General features: G+C 38.8%; 1 protein-coding gene across 3 annotated transcripts in view; it reads left to right on the top strand.

The window, feature by feature from the left end:
• The window catches only part of RPS6KA5 (ribosomal protein S6 kinase A5), a 171,694-nt gene that overhangs the window by 65,530 nt on the left and 85,298 nt on the right, over positions 1–20,866 (top strand). For all 3 annotated transcript variants that reach the window (XM_077910351.1, XM_077910350.1, XM_077910352.1), the window contains one exon: positions 6,764–6,982. In XM_077910351.1, the coding sequence (XP_077766477.1) occupies positions 6,764–6,982 (219 nt within the window). The remainder of the gene's footprint in view (positions 1–6,763; positions 6,983–20,866) is intronic.

Raw genomic sequence — 20,866 nt, 5'->3', positions numbered from 1 at the left:
CTGTGGAAGGAGCCTCGGTGTCCAACGAAAGATGAATGGATAAAGAAGATGTGGTTTATGTATACAATGGAATATTACTCAGCTATTAGAAATGACAAATACCCACCATTTGCTTCAATGTGGATGGAACTGGAGGGTATTATGCTGAGTGAAGTAAGTCAGTCGGAGAAGGACAAACATTATATGTTCTCATTCATTTGGGGAATATAAATAATAGTGAAAGGGAATATAAGGGAAGGGAGAAGAAATGTGTGGGAAATATCAGAAAGGGAGACAGAACGTAAAGACTGCTAACTCTGGGAAACGAACTAGGGGTGGTAGAAGGGGAGGAGGGCGGGGGGGTGGGAGTGAATGGGTGACGGGCACTGGGTGTTATTCTGTATGTTAGTAAATTGAACACCAATAAAAAATAAAATAAAAAAAAAAAGAATTCTCCTTATCTTAAGGGCAGTTGGAAAACAACTGATTTGAGTCAGAAGGGTTAAATTTTTATCAACAATTCAGATGGCAGCACAAAAGCTGTGTTTACCAGTTTGAGGATGAAAGTAAGCTGGGAGGCATAGTCAGTGTGGTTGATGGCCAGGTCACCCTTCCAGATTCCAGTAATCTAGAAGGAGGAGAGTCCCAGAGCTGGGTTCCAGCAGTGATGAACACAATCCTTTCTCATATGACATGATTGGTACTTGTGGTTAATCAAAAAAAAGTTGGTTAAAGTGGAAAATCACTTTAAAAGGGTATATATAAATACTTTGAACATATTATTTTCACTTAAAAAAGATAAATATCTATTCACTTACCAGTTTTAGAATGTAAGCACAGGACCTTTTCTTTGAGAATAATTTCTTAAACAATAGTTTATTTTGTGCAAACCACACTTGTGGTGCATCATCTAAAATTAAGTTTTGGATTCTTCAAAGTGGAGTGAGAACCAGACGCATTTTAAGTACTCTGAGTACAAAATCCTGCTAGATTTCCACAATTTTCCCCCAAGCCTTTTATAGGGTTCCACCCACACCTAGCATTGCAGCAGCTCTTTTTTTTTAAGTGTCTTGCTTTTATGTAGTTCTTCCAAAGTATTCAACCTCATTTTTCTCATTTCTTTCACATTTACATTTCAGTGGTTTATGTAATATGTAGTTAAATTACATAATAACTGTAACATATACAACAGGAGTAAAAGGCTGAGGCCACGCGTGGCCACGCTTATCCGTGAGCGGTATGAAGCAGATAGCCGAGCTGCATGGAGACAGAAGCACATGGGTGAAGCAGCCCTAGAGGCAGTCAAGGTGCCGCAGTGTGTTGGACCAAGGGAAGGGGAGGTGTCAGTTGTTTAAGTGGAAGTCACTAAGAATTTTTGCCGTGTATGTTTTTTTTTTTAAAGCCATTGCTCAAGTAGAGTAGTTTCTGCTACAAGTTTGGTATGAACCCAAAGTGTGGCATGGCTGATAAGCAGTGTGTATAATGTACACAGTTTTAAATAGCATTAGTAAAAGTTTGAGTGACAGGAAACCGTGATGGAACCATTTGGATCCCAGTGAGAGCAGCATGTGCTAGGTAATGAAGTAAATAAACCAGAGACCTTCTAGAAAAATGGTTCTTAACCTCTTCCTTCAGAATAATGTGTGTAAACAGATGCGAATTTTGCATGCATTTGATCTTATGGCCTTGTAAAGTGATTGCTTTTACAGGCTGTAAAAATATTTTTTAACACATTTTGAGCTCATTATCATTTTAATACAAAGATTAAATGCTGCTTCCTAAAAATTTTTAATGAATTCACATCTTACAAATAAAGTGAAAAGATCAGTTTAATTGTGCTCAAAATAAATTTCAGCTAGAAGGCTGCTTTTGTTTAGCTTGAAAAAGTAGTTGAAATTGTGCAGTGGCTTTTGATACAGCAGCATGAATGTCATCTTGTTTTAAAACTGTCAGTCAGTTTTAGCTTTTCTTTATTACGACAAGCGCTAAAAACCTGATTCATAATGGTAATTGTGGCAAGTGGAATAAGATCCCTGCATTGGAAAAGCAAACTGAGACCTACGCCAAGGAACTAGACATTTCCCCACAGTTCTTGGTTTTAGTTCATTTTACATTATTTGCTTTATCCTCAAGCCATCAAGATCATTGTCAACAAGGTTTGCCAACAGCGTGTTGACTGTGTCAGCTAGGACAGAATTCTAAATGCACATTTCAGTTTGAACAGAAGTAACCTTCATAAGATAGCTGTTGTTTTCCTCTGAGCTGTGGAACTCTTCCTCCAGCTTTGGAGAAGTTGACTGATGTGTCTTGATCTAGTTCTCCCCTCTGAGATGGCTGCTTAGTTAGCAGAGCATGTAGATCTTCAGCAGAACCCAAAATGATGTCTCCAGGGCCTAGAATTGAAGCATTTATTTCATTCTTATGATCACAGATATCTATCAAGCTGAGTCAGGAATTAATCCTTCTTGTCCTGTATTCTTAGAGTTGACATTCCCAGGTGCCTGGGTGGCTCAGTTGGCTAAATGCCTGCCTTCGGCTTAGATCATGATACCAGGACCTGAGTCTCATGATGGAGTCCCATGTCAGGGAGCCTGCTTTTCCCTCTGCCTGCTGCCCCATCTGCTTGTGCCACACACACACACTCTCTCTCTCTCTCTCTCTCGCTCTCTCTCTGTGTCAAATAAATAAAGTATTTAAAAAATACATAGAACTGACTTTCCCTCAATCTCAAAGTAAGGAGAACTTCTGCCTCTCCATCAAACACCATAACTGGTGAATTCCATGCCTTTGCTCTCATTTCTTCACTTTTCAAGAGTTTCTTGAAAAGGCCCTGTGCTGATGAAATCGTGAAGATGCACAGCAGTACACAAGACTACTGTGAGGATTGCTAATAAAGCATTTGAAACCATTGCATGTTGGTATGTATGTTAGAGTCACGCTAAAGCAGGAAGCTCATCTCTTTACCAAAGCAGCAAATCCACATGTGTTGCCAAACATCCATTTTAGGGGCTCCATCTGAGCAGGAAGTACTATTGTTTATTTTTTATGGCCAAAGGAGCTTTCACCATTGGTAGCCATTCCAGTTTCCAAAAGATGCTTTCAAAATTGGAATTCTTTAATGACGTCAGCACACACATAAGGGATGAGAGCCAGGAGCTGGCTGCACTAGAGTCATTTGTCTGGTTACAAACCAAAAAGATCTAATGCTGCCATCGATTCCAGGTTTAGTGGCCCCTCATGGTTCTGGAGAGGATGGTACTATTCAGCAGAAGGACTGCTTTACTTTCTCCCTCTGTACTAATCTGCAAACCAGCTCACCCAGGGAGGGTGGCTTCTGTAAAGCCTCTCCAATAGCGACTGTGTTTTCTTCCGCCTTGCAGTGTGATAAGCAGCTTACGGGTGCTTCAAAAACAAGGCTGTTTGGAGACAACTATGTTGCCTGGTTAGGCAGCCAACTCATAAGATCTTGTTTGTCTGAAATATTTGTTATTTGGAATGTTATAAGGCACTTCTTGAATTTTGTTGACAAAAGCATCTTTGGCGCTTACTCTGTGATAAAAGTACTGTAGCTGTAGTTAATCATGGCAATTATAAAAGCAAAAACAGAAGATTTGTAAGCTTTATCACATTTCCCCCCCTGACATTTTCTGATAGATGAGAAAGTAATTGTATTGGCAGTATATATTTAGACTTTTAGCTTATGTTATTGGTAAGCTTCTGGATATCATCACATGGCAAAGAAGATGACTGTTTATTATTTGACAGCTAGTGTGTAATGTAGCAATAGGATAATTTTATATCATTTGACCACATCCATTATCATCCTCTGCTGATATGTATGTGGAGAGTGTAATACAACATATTTTTAAAGTAACAGGAAAGAAATCAAAGAAAAAATACTTATAACTCACAGAGCACATCAGTGGAACCTCCTAGTGGTGAGAAGTCTCAAAATCATATACTTTAAAATCGGTTTATGAAATAAGGACATTTTGCATAGGTGAGATGGTATGATAGCATTTTTAAATATTAAAAAAATGATAGAAGAAGGGTAATATTCTTTTTTGTAAGGCCAGATTGTGTAGAAGGACCAACAGAGGGGATCCCTGGGTGGCTCAGTGGTTTAGCGCCTGCCTTTGGCCCAGGGCGTGATCCTGGAGTCCCGGGATCAAGTCCTACGTCGGGTCCCTGCATGGAGACTGCTTCTCCCTCTGCCTATGTCTCTGCCTCTCTCTCTCTCTCTCTCTCTCTCTGTCTCTCATGAATAAATAAATAAAATCTAAAAAAAGAAAAAATAAGGACCAACAGATAAATATAGAAAGGCCTGTTTCCACTCAATCTAAGGAACATTTTCTAATATTTCCATCTCCCCTCCCCATCAATAAAATCGGCTGCTTTACAAGACTTTTGTCTCTTAAAAGTTAATAGCACTGTGTCCATTCCACCAATAAAACACCCAACCTCTTTTGTCACTTTTATGTAATGTCTGACTTATTTATTTACCTATGAGGTCATTCACTGAAGGGAGGCAGATGGAGCTTAGCTCAGAGTGTGGGTACAGAGCTAGGTGGGCAAGTATGTTCTTCTGTGCTTCACTTTTTCCATCTGTGAAATGGAGGTAATCCTCCTCACTTACTTACAGGGGCGCTGTAAGAATGGAATGGGTTAATAGACCTCTAAAGTATCTCACAAGGTTTCAGATGTCAGGTGCTAACACCCTGCATTCTGTCTACCTCATGGTCAACACTTACTGGAAGACTAGCTGGGAGACTAGCTACAAATAAGCTGAGCAGCCATCTTCCAGTGATGATGTAGGAAGATTTTCTTTGTTGGAGAGGATGTATGGATAACAGTTTCTAAGGAGCATTCTGGAGATGGGAATCTCAGAGAACAGCAATTCAGGGCAGGTGCCGTGTATGTGTAGGGAACACAAGAGCCCCATACCTCTAAAGGACTTCACTTCCTCCCAAGTTGATATAATGACTGACTCTGGTAGATACAGCACAGTTCGTTAGAATATTTTCCAGTTTCCTTTCAGTGCTTCTGAATGGATGAGCTTTCAGGTTAATTTGTTAGGTTCTGAAAGTTGTCATTTTCTTTTTTTTGGTTCACTTCTACCTAACTAAAATCTCCATCTCTAATTATTTTATTAACAGTGAGATAAGACACAGGCCTTTTGTGAACTTTTTCTGTATTCTAGAATGTGTTTAGTATGTTCATGGTAATGATTTTACTAAAATCCAGGTCATCCGGTCTTGTGAAGACCGGTATTTGTGAAGAATCATTTTATTAAAATCCATTTTGGTAAAAAGCATGGTTCTCTGAAGCTTGAATCAGTCCTGCCAACATCTTACTCAAGGCTTCTAGCCGGTTCCTAAAGTTCCTTGAGCCCATTCCCTCATCCATAAAGTGGAATTACTAAAAGGACCACCTTCACTGGCCATCCCGAGGATTCAGTGAGCCAACATGTGGAATGTGTTTAGCACAGAGGCTGGCATAGACAAGTTCCTTAGGAGGTATTGATTTTCTTCCTCAGGAGTATTACAGCCTTCTCCAATCCGTATGTGTGTGTATATGGTGTGTTGGTCCTAATTGACTTCCTGATGGATTGACCTGAGTAACACAGAGGGTACAGAGCCCATCCCTCAAAGCTCTCACTGGTGAGTGGATGCACACACAATCATGTGTGGCTTGTGAAGGTGTAGGCAAAGTGCAGGAATGCACTGCCCTGAGTCAGGGCGCAGATCGACTCCAGAATGATGGGCTGGCTAAAGTGCTGAACTGCCGAGTGGGACTGGGCTTACCCAATCCAGCGCCATAGAGAGGAACTGGGAACCTACCTCTTTCCTCCCAGGGTCGTTGCCTGCCCCTCTTCTTCCCCCTCTTTTTACCCCTCCCCCTTTCTCTAGGGAAGCAGCCAGGCACACCTGCTCTGATCAAGGAGCACCGTGCTTGTTCCAGTTCCACCACTTGGGGGAGTGGCACCACACACAGGACTGGCCCAACTGAGCCCCAGAGTGGCTTGGTGCCTTAGTGTCCAGAGATGGAAAGGGACCTCTGTCAGGATTGCTTGCCGGTTAGGGTATTTTTAATACTTTTTAAATTTGAAGATCTCTTTTGTTTCTATAATGTCAGCTTATGTTCCTTTAGATTTCTCAAGTATAGAGGGATACTTGAGGTGCTTGATTCAAATATATGAGATTCTTGTTAAGAACTGTTTTCACTTGTTTACATCAATAGCAAGACCTAGAAATTTTATATGTCTAAAATGTCCTAGTTGTTCCAGAATTGGGTTGTGGTTAATTGAGCATAATAACAGCTAGTTTCCTATAGCTAAAAATATTGAGAGAATACCAGTAACATATAACTTTGTCAGCAGTGGTTAGATAAATGCCAAGGTTTAGAAACCTGGAAATATATTTGACATAAAATTGAAGAAATCTATGAAATAATTCTTTTTTAAAAGATTTTATCTATTTTTTTGCAAGAAAGAACAAGCACGAGTGGAGGTGAGGCACAGAGAGAGAAGCAGACTCCTCACTGAGCAGGGAGCCCAACATAGAGCCCTGTCTCAGGATCCTAAGATCATGTCCTGAGCCAAAGACAGATGCTTAACAGACTGAGCCACCCAGAAGCCCCTATGAAAGAACTATCTGGGACAGCAATGAAGATATTTTTTCATCCAAATAGTGTTTGTTTGTTGTGCATTGTAACTTTTAAGTTTCAATAAATTACTGTTCTGTGTGGTATTTTAATTGTTTTTATTTTTTCTTTTCATTTTCAGCTTATGGGAAGGTCTTTCTAGTTCGTAAAATCAGCGGTCACGATGCTGGAAAGCTGTATGCCATGAAAGTCTTAAAAAAGGCCACAATCGTGCAAAAGGCCAAAACCACAGAGCACACGAGGACCGAGCGGCAAGTCCTGGAGCACATCAGGCAGTCGCCATTTTTAGTGACCTTGCACTACGCTTTCCAGACAGAAACCAAACTTCATCTCATTTTAGGTAAGTGTCCATCATCATTAGACTTTTTAACAGGAACACTTTTTCTTGGGTCTTCAGTTGCAAGGAACTCAAAGGGCAGCATACTTCAGACTTAGAAGAAATAAAGTGTTCTGACACTCATTCTTCTCTTTGTGGTGACAATTCCTAGAACACCATGAATTGCTTTGGATTTGGGACTTCCCAACCTGTAGGAATTTATATACGTCTATTCCACATTCCTTTATTAACCCTAAGAAATACTTGGGTCATTAAGAGTGTCTGCTTCCCTGGGCAATGTGCTTCCACTTAAATGTGAAGTGCTGAATGGTGAAGCTGCAGTCTCTGCTTTAGGAGTTCTCAGGAATGTCTAGGTTTGGGCTGACAAAGGGATATTTATGGAATTCAGTACCTGGGAAAAATAAAAAAGAAAGACTTCTGTTCTTAGAGATGTTTTGCTTTTCTGGTGCTCTGCTAATATTGTACTCTGTCATTGACTATTTCATTTCTTATAATTTTAATTCCATTCTTGTGATAATTTGCATTTATGTATTACCATCTCCTAGTTATCGAACTTTTCTGAGGATTAGATGGGCTAGAATTTCACATAGTGCTCTGTAAGCATTAGCTATTTCTTGAGTGCCTGTGGTATACCAGTACTGTGCTAAGTGTTACCCATGGTGATCACTAACCCTCACAACAGTGCTGCTAGAGTCCCCTCAGTGATGTTGAAGGTCCTAGAGGCTGTATTTCCTAAAGTTATGTATCTTGTGTAAACCTAGGACTGAAGGTTGAAACTTAGGTGTGACATATTTTGAAGTCTGCCAGACAGTACTGCCTATATTCTTTGATTATTGCTAGGACCAACAGGTTCTTAAATATATTTGGCAATTTTATTGAGTGCATTTTGGAAATTATACTTTCATTAATGATACCTAAAATTGCATTCACTTTTTTAGTCATGAAGTTATACTTCAGGTTCAGTTTTCAATGTTTAGTATCAACTAACAATCCTAAATCTATTACATAGAGGCCACACCCTCCCCTGCCTGTCACAGCCCCCATTAACATCATCATCATCATCTGCTTCTTGTGTGTATCTGCTCACCTGTGTTCTTTACTCATTCTTAAATATGTATTCCTGGAGTATTTTTACCCAGTTGTAAGAGAGTAGAGCAATTTAATACAATGGTTTCAAATATTCCAGCAGCACAACTCTTATCCTGAGTAAAAACACAAACATTCAAATGGAAAACAAACAGAAATGAGTACCATAGCCTGAACCTGAGCTCAAGGGCACCAGGCCTTACCAGTTTATTTCTATCCCTGCCCTATAAGAATTTCCAGGGAAGCTTTAGGAAGTCCATGAAGACTGGTTGTGAGAAATAATTATCTTGCTCAGGCTTCTCCCTTTACAGTGAATCAGCTCATAAAAGTTAAATCATGTGCCTAAGATCACACAAGTGATAGAAGCCAGAAGTAGCAAGAACCCACCATCCCAGACTCTGCACATCACACGACTTTTCTCTCCCCTCTCCTCTCTCTTCTTCCTGTTTTCTTATCAGAACTCTACTCAACCTTTTTTTTTCTCTTCTTACTGCTTATTATAAATAGTATAGTTTTTGTAAATCATGTTTTTAACTTAAAAGTAGATGAATGGAATATTTTGTATTTGATTTAAAAAGAATAGTTTTTAATAGTGTTGGTTTTTAGCTGTTGGTTCTCCATGAATTTTGTTCTTTGTCAGTGGCCCATAAATAAACAGCTCTACTCTTGCCAGCTCAAGAGTAGAATATGGACTAGAATAGCACATTGGCTCCATCGTGAGTGACACAGTACATTTGGAAAGCATGCCCTCTACTTCCTCTCTGCATAGATATATTTAACATTTCTGTTCGTGCATGTTTCGACTTGAAAGACAAAACTTTTCAGAATCTAAAACAAGACTTTATTGAAAACTGCCATTATGATTCAGTTTGTGGTGCTTAGAATGCAGAGGTCAGTTTTCCAAATATTGTGCTACTACACCCGTAGTCCTTGTCTTAGTCTGCCCCAGCTCCCATCACAAAATACCACAGATTGGGTGACTGAAACAACAGATTTTATTTCCTCATGGTGCTGGTGGCTGGAAGTCCCTGACCGAGGCGCTGGCAGGGTTGGTTTCCTCTGAGGGCCACGAGGAACATGTCTGCTCCAGGCCTCTCTCCCTGGCTGGCAGGTGGCCTGCCTCTGTGCATCACACCCCTATTGGTGCTGTTCACCCAGACTCTTAGAAGGATACCAGTCAGATTGGATGAGGGCCCACCCTTGATGGTCTCTTTTTATAAAAGTAACTTAATTACCTTGAAAGACCCAATCTCTAAGTATAGTCATATTCTAAGGTACAAGGGGTTAGGGCTTCAGTACATTCCTTTGGGGGTGGGGTGGGGACACAATTCAGCCCAGAACTGTGTCTGAAGTTTATTGATTAACTGACTTTCTCCAGTTTTGTGTACTATTAGAGGTTAATAGCAAGAATTTTCATGTGGAGCTCTTCAGGGACCCAGCTGACCTTTTTGTCTGAAAAATAATTAAACATTATAGACCTTTTAAAAAAACATGATATCTTTTTAAAACCATTTATTACTACAAAAGCACATCTATGCATATAGAAAGTATGGAAAAGCAATAAATAAAAACATTTTCACTACCTCATTATGTAGCACTTAGTTATTACTTAGTATATATCCTTCTGAATCTGTGTGTCTGTGTGCATTGTAATTTTATCAAATGAGGTTGTCTTGTCTTACTGTTTGTAACCAATGTTTTTTTCAGTTAATGATGTCTGCCTTTCCTGGTTAATAAACTCTCATTTAATACCCAGTGGTACCAGTTATCTACTGCTCACAACAAACCACTCTACAATTTACTTTTTCATAGTTTTGTGTGCTGGCTGGGCAGATCTCTGCTATTTGGTTCAGGCATGCTCATGTGGTGCTCAGCTAGCTGAAGAGTTGGCTGGGCTCAAAGCACCAACATGGTTTGACTCTCATGTCTGAAAGTTGGTGCTGGCTGTTGTTTGGGGCACCTCCCTTCTCCTCGTGGCCTCTCATCCTCCAGGGCAATATATCAACTTCTTCAGAGCATGGCAGCCTCAGGGCAGCTCACAAAGCCTCAAGAAGGCTGCCAAGAGGGCAAAGATAGAGGCTACAATCCCTCCCCTGGCCAGGCTCTGGAACTCACACAGACTCACCTCTAACACAAGACCAGCCCAGATTCAGCGGCAGAGAAATGGACTTTGCTAGGATTTTTAAGTTTTTTAGCTTTTTTTTTTTTTAATTAAGATATACTAGACATATGGCATTATGTTGGTCTTAGGTATATAACGTAATGATTTGATGTTTGTAGGTATTACAAAATGATTATCACTGTAAATCTAGTTAATGTCCCTCACCCACATAGTTACAGAATTTTGTTGTTATGATGAGAACTTTGAAGATTTAACCTCTTAGCAAGTTTCAGATGTACCATACAGCGCTGTTACCTATAGTTGCTGTGCTGTGCATTACATTCCATGACTCACTTTTCTTACAACTGAAAGTTTGTACCTTTTGTCTCCCTTCACCCATGTCACCTCCCTCCCCCCACCTTTGTCTCTGGCAACCACCTAACTGTTCTCTATACTTACAGGCTTGGTTTTGTTTGTTTTTTTTGTGTCACTTTAAGGATTCCACATATAAATGATTTCATATGATACTCATCTTTGTCTAATTTATTTCACTTAGTGTAATGCCCTCAGGGTCCATCCATGTTGTCACAAATGACACAATTTCATTCTTTTATCTGACTACTACTCCACTGTATATTCATATACCACATTTTCTTTATCCATTTACTTGCTAATGGACACTTGTTTCCGTATCTTGGCTATTGTAAGTAATGCTGCGGTGAACATGAGGGTGCAGATAACTTTTTGAGTTAGCATTTTTGTCTTCTTCAGATAAATACCCAGAAGTAGAGTTGGTGGATCATATAGTACTTCTGTTTTTTATTTTTTTTTTTATATTTTTTTAAGTGAGCTCCACACCCAGTGTGGAGCCCAGACTCACAACCCCAAGATCAAGAGCCGCATGCTCTACTGAATGAACCTGACAAGAAACCCCTCTGTTTTTAATTTTTTGAGGAACCTCCATACTGTCTTCCACAGTGGCTGCACCAGTTTATATTCCCACCAACAGTGCATGAGGGTTCCCTTTTCACCACATCCTTGCCAAAGACTTCACTTCCTGGTGAGGATACTGCAAATATTTGTGGCTATCTACCACATAGGTCCATATTCACTTTTCACTAATTGTCATATAGTATCCTTTACAGCTGATTTGTCCAAACCCTGGTCCAGTCCAGAAACATACACTTGGCTGTAACATGCACTTCCTTAATGTTTCTTAATCTGGAGCACTCCCTTTTTTATATTGGTCTGAGAAAATATCCTGTAGTATCTGTTAGCTCATCCCTCTCTCTCTGCTGAATTCTAGTAATTGGGTAGTTAGATCTAGTCTTGCTAGATTGACATTAAAGGTTTTAGCTAGAATAAATCATAGCTGATGTTGCGTGTTTCATACTGTATCATGTCAGGAGAAACCTATTATCTGGTTGTTAGTAATGCGAAGACTGAATTACAGAGATGACAGTCTGCTTCCCTTATAACAGGGCTATGTTTTTCCCTTAGGAGTGAAAATAACTTGTGTGATGTTTTGACACTTCATGGCTTTAACAATTAACACTTGATAATTACTTGCTTAAACCAGCTCTTTAATTATGAGTCGCAAAATGGTGATTTTCTAAATCTATCATTTCTTCTATATTTATTGGCTGGAGTTTTTTCTTTTCTTTCTTTCTTTTTTTGTCAAGTACAGCTTTCTGTCATCCACTGTCATTCCTTGGTTACCCTGAGATAGTTTCTAATGGAAAGGCAAGAATCACTCCCTTTACCTGTCAGTATTCAAAGTAAGACGTTAAGAAGCTACCTCAAATGGGGCTATATTTCAGAGTACCTGACACCGACTCCCGTCAGTCATAAGCAGAGGTAGCTTGCTCTGCTTCCTGTTCTGAATGTTCTTTTTTTTTTTTTTTTCACTTAGCAGGGTGTCCTAGAGCTCAGGCTGCACAAGTTTGTAAAGGTCTCGTTCTTTTTTATTGCTTCGTAGTATGCCATTCTGTGTTCCATAGTGTGCATGACCAGCTCCCTATTAGAAATGGGAGAGCTTGCTATATGTTGGCAACTTGAACTCCAATAAAAAGAAATTAAAAAAAAAAAAGAAATGGGAGAGCTAGTTCTAATCTTTTTGTTGTTGTTGTTGCTTTGGGTATTACATGCACATATCATTTCCCACTTGCAGAGGAAAAAACTATAGGCTTGATTCCTGGAAGGGGATGACTAAATCTGTATTTTGCGCGATCTTTCCATTGGAGTTGTACCATTTTACACTCCTGCCAGCAATTGTACTTCCACGCAGCATTGTCAAACTTGCAGATATTTATTTACCTGTCCCATAGATGAAGAGTGGCGGCTCCCTGTTAGGCTAACATGCATTCTTTTTCTTAGTGAGAGTGAATATCTCTGCTTGTGTTTAAAAGGTCTTTTTTTTTTTCTTGAGAATTATTTATTTGCAACCTTTGGCTATATTTTTGTTTCTTAATTTTCGAGGAGCTGTTAGAGTAACCATTTGCAATATCATTGTAAAAATTTCCCTGCTTTCTATTTGTCTCTTTACTTTATGATGGTTTTACCATGTAAAACATTTAAATTTATGTGTAGTGAAATTTCTTTTGAAACTATTTTTATGGCTTATGGATTTTCAGTCATAAGCCATGAAAGATCTTCTCAACTTTGAGGTTATAAAAGAGTTCACCAGTGTTTTTTCCCAGTGCTCGTATAGTTTTATTTTTTGCATGAAGTATTTTGATATATGGGAACATAAAATTGTATCCAACCTAATATTTTTCAAATGGCTCCTAGTTTTCCCAGCACCACTTAGTGAAAAGTCCCAAGTTTACACTGACTTGAGGATCTGCCTTTCTCATATTTTAAATTCTCCTATATAGTAGGGTCTGTTTCTTGATACTTTGTTGAGTTTGGTTTGTTGAATCATCTGCCATAATCATACTGTTTTAGTTTATCAGAGTTCTACAGGGTGCTTTAATACCTTACAAGGCTAGTCCCCCTTATCTTTTATTGCTCTTATTTTTGAGAACCTTTTGGGGGTGCATCATGTTTGTTTATTTTTTAACAAGAACTTTAGAATCAAATTGTATATTTCTAGGGTAAGGGGAGTTTGTTAGGGTGTTTTGATTTGATTTGATTTTTTTGAGAGAGAGAGTGAGTGTGTGTGTGCACGGTGGGGTGGGCAGAGGGAGAGGAAGAGAGAGAATCCTAAGCAGGCTCCATGCACAAAGCAGAGCTGAACGTGGGGTGGATCTCATGACCCTGAGATCACAACATGAGCCAAAACCAAGAGTCCAACACTTAACAGGTGCCCTGGGATTGTTATAAATTTTTTTAAAAATTTAGGGAGGGGCACTTGGGTGATGCAGTAAGTTAAGCATTGGACTCCTGGTTTTGGCTCGGGTCGTGATCTTAGGGTCATGAGATTGAGCCCTGTGTTGGGCTCTACACTCAGCACAGATTCTGCTTGAGAATCTCTCTCCCTCTGCCCCACCCACTCATGTTCCCTCTCTTTCAAATAAATAAACCTAAAAAAATATTAGAATTGACATTTTTATGACACTAGTTATTCCTGTGTTAAGAACATGGTAAATCTTATTTGTTAAAATCTACTTCTGAGACCTTTGGGAGTATTTTGTCCTTTTCCTCCTACCCAAATTTAAGTTAATCTTAGATATTCTGTCAATGTATAGCTGTTGTATGTGGGGTTTCCCTTCCACCATATCTTCTAGCTGAGAGCTGATAGTCTTTGTATGTTGATTTTATACCCTACTGTCTCACTGCACTTTCTTAGCCTCCCGCAGTTCTTGTATCCTGCCCTGTTCTTTCTCAGCCTGCCCACAGCACGCTGCTTGGTTTTGTCTCAGTTTTGCTGAAGGAACAGGTTATGGGATTTATGATCATTCTGGCTGCTCTTTGGGAGCAGATGTGAGATTCATGTCTAGTTACTACCATACTTCTCCTAGGATTCATGGGGATTTCTTGACCAGTGTTGTTCCATTAGGATAACGTTTGCCTAATTGATGCCAGCTTCTCCAAATGATAAAATTATTATAATGTCAGTATTATCTTGACAAATGCTTACCTTTGACATTTGCCAGCTACGGAGTACAGTTTTCCAATCAGAACTGAGTGTGTACCATTGTTTCCTACAACACACTTTCTTTAATTGCCATTGCCTTCCATTCATTTCTGTGGTTTCTGTGGTCTTCTAACCCAGGGCCCAGGAGCAATGACTAGACTTCTCCTATGGGCTGTAATTTGTTGGCTGCTCCTGTAAACCCATGGATTAGGAGTCACATTTCTGGTTTTTTTTTTTTTTTAATTCTACACTATTATATCCTCTTAGGCTCTGTTGTAATTTATATCTAGTGGCATCATAAGGATTTAATGGGTTTTCTCCTTTATATACATTTTTTAGCCTTTCTCAAGTCTTATGACATGCAGACCATACTTCCTTTTATAACATTTTCTGTACCTCTCTCTGGTTACAATAAGAAATGTACAGATATTTTCATCTGTTCTCTCTCTCTCTCTCTCTCAAAACTTGTATTCATTTTTAACAGTGGGAGGGACTTCTATGTGGGAAATAATCTATAAAAACAATCTTTCTTTTGGTGTTCTCTGATCTGTTAGTGGTAATTTTGTCAAAATTCCAACTGATTTTTGACTGTGTAAACTACCAGATTTATCAGTGGAATTAAAACACTAAAGAAGACAGAAGAAGCAAGTCCCAAAGTGTTTTATAAAGGTGATGCCAAGGAGCATCGTTAATAATGAGTGCCACCCCAGCCTTGTAGACAGTTCTGTCACCGTGAGTCATCCTTTCAATATGAATTAAAGGTATTTAAAGCATTAAAGTTTTACTTCTGAATATTAGTATCATCTCAAAATTTACAAGGTGAGGATGTTGCTGAGGTGGTAAGAGTTGGAGTGGATTGTGATACATTGTAGTCAGTAGTATGTAGCAAAATGGTACCTGAAGGGGGTGCCTTGCTTTGGAGTAAATATGACTGATTCACAGTAGATAGAGATGTCTTAGAATTTTGTAACGATTTGGATAAGCTAGAATGCAGTCACAAGGAGGTGCTATTAGAATATTGAGCTAAAACTAAAAGAAAAAATAACTAAGATGACTGTGGCATGACGTTAAAAAGAAATTATTTTCAGGTGTGTGTGGTACATCGTGTTAAGACTGTACTTGAGATACAAGACAAGACGAGGCATAATCAAGAGAGATTTGGGTGGCCTGGAGGAGGGGAGAGTAGGTGGAAATGAGAACTGGAATGTGTAGGAGTTAACATGTTTGAGGCCAATCTGAAGGAAGAGAAAAATCTGTAGGAAAACAAGATAAAGGAAGGCCAAGTAATAGTGCATGGTGAGAGTAAGGGGGGAAGCGCAGGCATGGGACTAAAAGCAGTGAGCCCTTTGGAACTTGCCACCCTAAGAAGAAACATGAGAGAGAAATGCCAAATCAGAGAATTTGAGATTAAAAAGTTTAGAGGGGTACCTGGGTGGCTTAGTCAGTTGAGCGTCGACTCCTGATTTCAGCTCAGGTCATGATCTCAGGGTGGTGAGATCAAGCCCCACACTGGGCTCTATGCTGGGCGTGGAGCCTGCTTAAGTCTCTCTACCTCTGGCCCTTCTGCTTGTTCTCTCTCACTCTCTTTCTCTCGAAATAAATAATTCTTAAGGAAGATTAGATGACTAGAGGTCAGAGTATTACTAGAAATAAGTAGGTCTTTGGAGAGTGAAAGCAGAACTAACAGATCTTTCTTTGAAAGCAGATTTCACCTTTCTTGTCTGTTCATTTTGCTTCCCCTTCTGCCAGCTGATTTCTCTAAGATTGCATAAACAAAACATAGCCTTAAAAAGTTGACCCAACTCTTTCCATGGTTATCTTTTTTTTTTATCCTCAGTGGAAAATAGTGCTATGTAGGTCATTTCTGAATCTTCAGTAACATTTGAGGACTCATCACACTCAGTATCTCAAGTGAATTTCAGTTTCTCCACCTCTTAGTAGAAGCACATAACCTAAGAACAGTGGAGAGTGTTCTGGGTTCAACAGTAAGTCAAGTCAGATGCAGAGGTCTTGAGCTGCTGAAACTGTCCTCTACCAACTAACAATGTATATTCCTTCTCAACGAAGTTAATTTGTTCTGTGTTCTTAATTCTCTTAGAGCATGACTTCTCAACAGTGATGCTCATAGTGTGAATAGAAAAGTTGTGGCAAATACTTAGAAGTGACTTTAAATACCTATTGTTTTGTTTTGAAATTGAAATAATTAAATAATATGTAGACAGTAATAATTGTGATTGAGAGCAGATGTTATTTACTTTCATGTTAATCCCATGATATATTTTCCCAGCCTAATTGAAATATAGTTGACACATAACATTATTAGTTCAAGATGCACAACATAATGATTTGACGTTTGTATGTTGCAAAATGATTACCACAGTGAATTTAGTTAACATTATCACCTCACATAGTTGATTTTTTTTTTTTTTGACGAGAGCTTTTAAGATCTACTCTCTTAGCAACTTTCAAATATACAATACAGTATTGTTAGTGAGAGCCCCATCCTTCCTGAACTATGTGAATAATTTTGATTTGGGGAGTTGCTGGAATCCTGGAAATTTTGTGGGGATATCCAGTTCCGCTTCTTAAGATTAATTCATTGCTTTGAAAAATAAATTTACTTGCTTAAAGGCTAAATTTCTCTCTTCCATCTCCACCCACTTTCCTGTACACACACACATACACACAGACACACATAACATACAGTGTGTTATTTTAAATCCAAAAAGGAAATATGATTGAAGATGGGGTAACCTTACAACAACAAAATAAAAAATCTACCTGCTATTAGTAAATATTTGTGTAAATTAAATGTCATTGAAATAAGACATAAATTGCATCCCTCATATGAAAAAAAAAAATTGACCTAAAGGAACATCATGTTAGTAAAATAGAGAAAAACTGGGTGTTATATGAAACTGATGAATCATTGAAAACTGCATCTGAAACTAATGATTTAGTATATGTTGGCTAATTGAATTTAAATTAAAAAATAGAGAAAAAGATTTTTTATTTTATTTTTTATTTTGGAGAGAGAGAAAACAAGCATGTGGGAGGGGGGAGTGCAGAAGAAGAGGGGGAGAAACAATTCCAAGTAGGCTCCACACCCAGTGCAGAGCCCGACTTGAGGCTCGATCTCACAACCCTGAGATCATGACCTGAGTTGAAACTAAGAGTCGGATACTTAACCAACTGAGCCACCCAGGTGCTCAGAGAAAAAGATTTTTTTTAAAAAAAGGAAACTAGAATTCAACGTTGCAATTTTTTTTAAAGATTTATTTATTTATTTATTTATTTATTCATTCATTCATTCATTCATTCATTCGTGATAGACATAGAGAGAGAGAGGCAGAGACACAGGAGGAGGGAGAAGCAGGCTCCATGCCAGGAGCCCGATGCGGGACTCGATCCCAGGACTTCAGGATTGCACCCTGGGCCAAAGGTAGGCGCTAAACCGCTGAGCCATCCAGGGATCCCAACATTGCAATTTTTAATCATTTTCTACAAGGACATAATGCACTACAGTATTAGAATTGTTTCACATTTGGTGGGAGTCTTTAGGACCATAACGTGTTATCTCTAGACATAAACTTCACCTAAACTTCTGGGTGAAGCCTTTTCCTCCATAGTCCACGGGCCTAATACCGAGCCACTTTAGAAGCACAGGTGCCCTTACAGGACTTGAAAGTTGAAGAATACGTGATGGCTCATATGAGAGATGTTCTGTGGGTTCAAATTTTTCAGGTTCACTCTATGGGTTTCCTGGAGGACTCTGGGATATTGGCCCCGATAGTACAAGAGGTGAACTCCTTCAAGATATTGTCAGTTCTAAAACTCTTCATTCATGCTAAAAATTGTGCCTGCTTACTGTGTGCCCGGTGCTTGGAAATAGTAGCAAACCACCTAGACAAGATTCTTGACCTCAGAGCCTTGTAATCTAAAAGGGGGAAAGACATTAAATAAGTTAGTACACAATTAAGTAATTAATTGAAATAAGTAGTTGGAAGGAAATGTAGAAGGCACTGATGAAAGCACATAATGAAAACACGTAGGTCTAGTTGGGGTTGTCAGGCAAGACCTTCCCAGAAAAGTGACATCTTAAGTGTAATTTACGAGGAAGAATAGAAAGTAGATGAGGAACAGAAGGGATAGGGAAGAACATTCCAGGCACAGGGCTCCACCAGCCTGTGTGATAGTCTGAAGACAGGACACAGCAGTAAGAGGGCTACAGAAGGTCAGTGTGAACCCAGTGGGAAGAGTCCTGTGCAGCATGGTTGTGAGGTCAAATCATGTGGGGCTTTTAAATCTTGGAGTGACTTTGAGCAAGTCCCTTGGTTACAAGCGTGATCTGCAACTTACTGATGTTTCCATTAGCCTTTTCTGCGTAACAGACTAGCCCAAATTAAGTGGTGTTAATACAGCCATTTGGGAGTATTATTTCAGCTATTTGAAGGTCCATTTCAGCTAGGCCCGCAGGAATGGTTCCCCAGTCTCATTTTGCTTTCCTTGAAATCTTTCTCTTGGTTTGCAAAGTGCAGCTGAAAAGCCAAATAATGCCAGAACTAAAAAGCATCCATTGACTAATGACATAAGGTTGTTTTTAACCTCAGTCTATGGTGGTATCATGAAGGTAGAAGTTGTTCTGTAGTGTGCGAAGGAGTGAAGAGAGCCTGCAGTAGGCAGAAGGGTGGCCACCCCAAAATGCTAACATCCTAATCCTCAGAACCTGTGAATACATTGGGTTACATGACAGATGAGAATTAAAATTGCAGGTGGAATTAAAATTGTTGGTCAGCTAACCTGAAAATAGGGAGATTTTCCTGGATTATCTGAGTGGGCCCAGTGAAATTACAAGGGGGTTTAAAAGTGGAAGAGGAAGGCAGAAGAATGGAGATATGATTGCAGAAGAGGTTAGAGTCACAGTGTGAGAAGTGACTGGATTGTCATTGCTGACTTTGAGGATGGAGGGGACCACGAGCCACAGAGTGTAGGCGGCCTCTTGAAGTTGGAAAAGACCAGGAAACAAGACTTTCCCCAAAACTTCCAGAATAGACGCAGCACTACCGACACCTTGATTTTAGCCCAATGACATGCATGTCAGACTTCTGATCTATAGCATGAAGTCATAAATTTGTCTTAAGCCATTAGATCTATAGTAATTTGTTAAAGCAGCAATAGGAAGTGAACAGAGGGTAAGTAAGGAGAGTCAGATATCCACATAGACACTCCAAAGAAGTCTTTGAAGGAAGAAAGAAGAAAGAAACGATGGGACATGCAAGATTTAGGGTAGATGGTAGTGTGTTTTAAAATGGGAGACATTTTGTGATTTTGAATTTTCACATTATTTCTGTGATTTCTGAGTTATTTTTATGCTTCTAGAGACACAGCATCAGAATGCTCATCTGGCACTCCCAACTACTATCACATAAAAATCTTTAAAAGCAAGTTAATTGCACTTGAATAAAAATCACATATCTGCATCTTTAAAACTTGATTGCACTAAAATATCAATTCTATAACATTTCTCTTTAGCTTAATACTGACTAAAACAAATTATACCCTAATAGTACTTTATGATAATATATGTTAAGCATTTATAAGCCTTGAAATTATGCTTACATTGAGAAAATAGATGTCCAAGCACCATAAATTTTAATTTTATGTTTAAATCATTACAATTAAACTTGGTGTTGTTTTTCAGTCCAAAAGTTGTAATTGATCTGTGTAAATAATAACAGTAGTTAATACTCACCATGCAATAAGTGCTTACTGTACCTCTGGCTAAGTTTAACTCTCCATAGCTCATTGAATCCATATGATAATCTTACATGGGAGTTGGAATTATTTATATTCACATTTTATGGATATAGAATTGAGCCATTAAACATAAAAAGATCCATTTAGCAAATATAAAAGAATTGAGATAGAATCATTTTTTAATCTTAGGTTGGCTTTATTGTGATTTTTTGTATAAATCTCTGCTTTTTAAAATAATTTTTTAAAATTTGCATATAGTTGCATTAGTTTCAGGTGTTCAACATAGTGATTCAACTTTTCTATATGTTTTGCTACCTCACCACAAGTATAGCTAGCTCCCATCTGTTAACCATGCAGCGCTCTTACAATAACATTGACTATGCTGTGCTTTTTTGATGTGCTGTGCTTTTTTTTTTTTTTTTTTGTGCTGTGCTTTTTGTCGTCATGTCTTATTCATTTCGTAACTGAAACCTTATTGACCCATTTTGCCCATCTCTCCCCTCCCTTCCCTCTGGCAGCCATCAGTTTGTTCTCTATATTTAAAAGTCTGATTCTGCTTCTTGTTTATTCATTTGTTTTGTTTTTTAGATTCACATATGTGTGAAATCTGGTAGTACTTCTTTTTCTCAGTCTGACTTATTTCATTTGCTGTAATATCCTCTAGGTCCATCCTTGTTGTCGTAAATAGGAAGATATCATTTCTTATGGCTGAGTGGTATTCCATTATATAAATATACTACATCTTCCTCATCCATTTGTCTGTCAGTGAATACTTCAGTTGCTTCCATATATTGGCTCTTGTAAGGAATGGTGCAATAAATGTAGGGGTGCATATATCTTTTCGAATTTGTGTTTACCTTTTCTT

The sequence above is a fragment of the Canis aureus genome, chromosome 9 (assembly GCF_053574225.1).
Source record: "Canis aureus isolate CA01 chromosome 9, VMU_Caureus_v.1.0, whole genome shotgun sequence".
NCBI lineage: Eukaryota > Metazoa > Chordata > Mammalia > Carnivora > Canidae > Canis > Canis aureus.
Note: the sequence above shows the minus strand (reverse complement) of the source record. Positions and strands in the feature narration are given on the sequence as shown.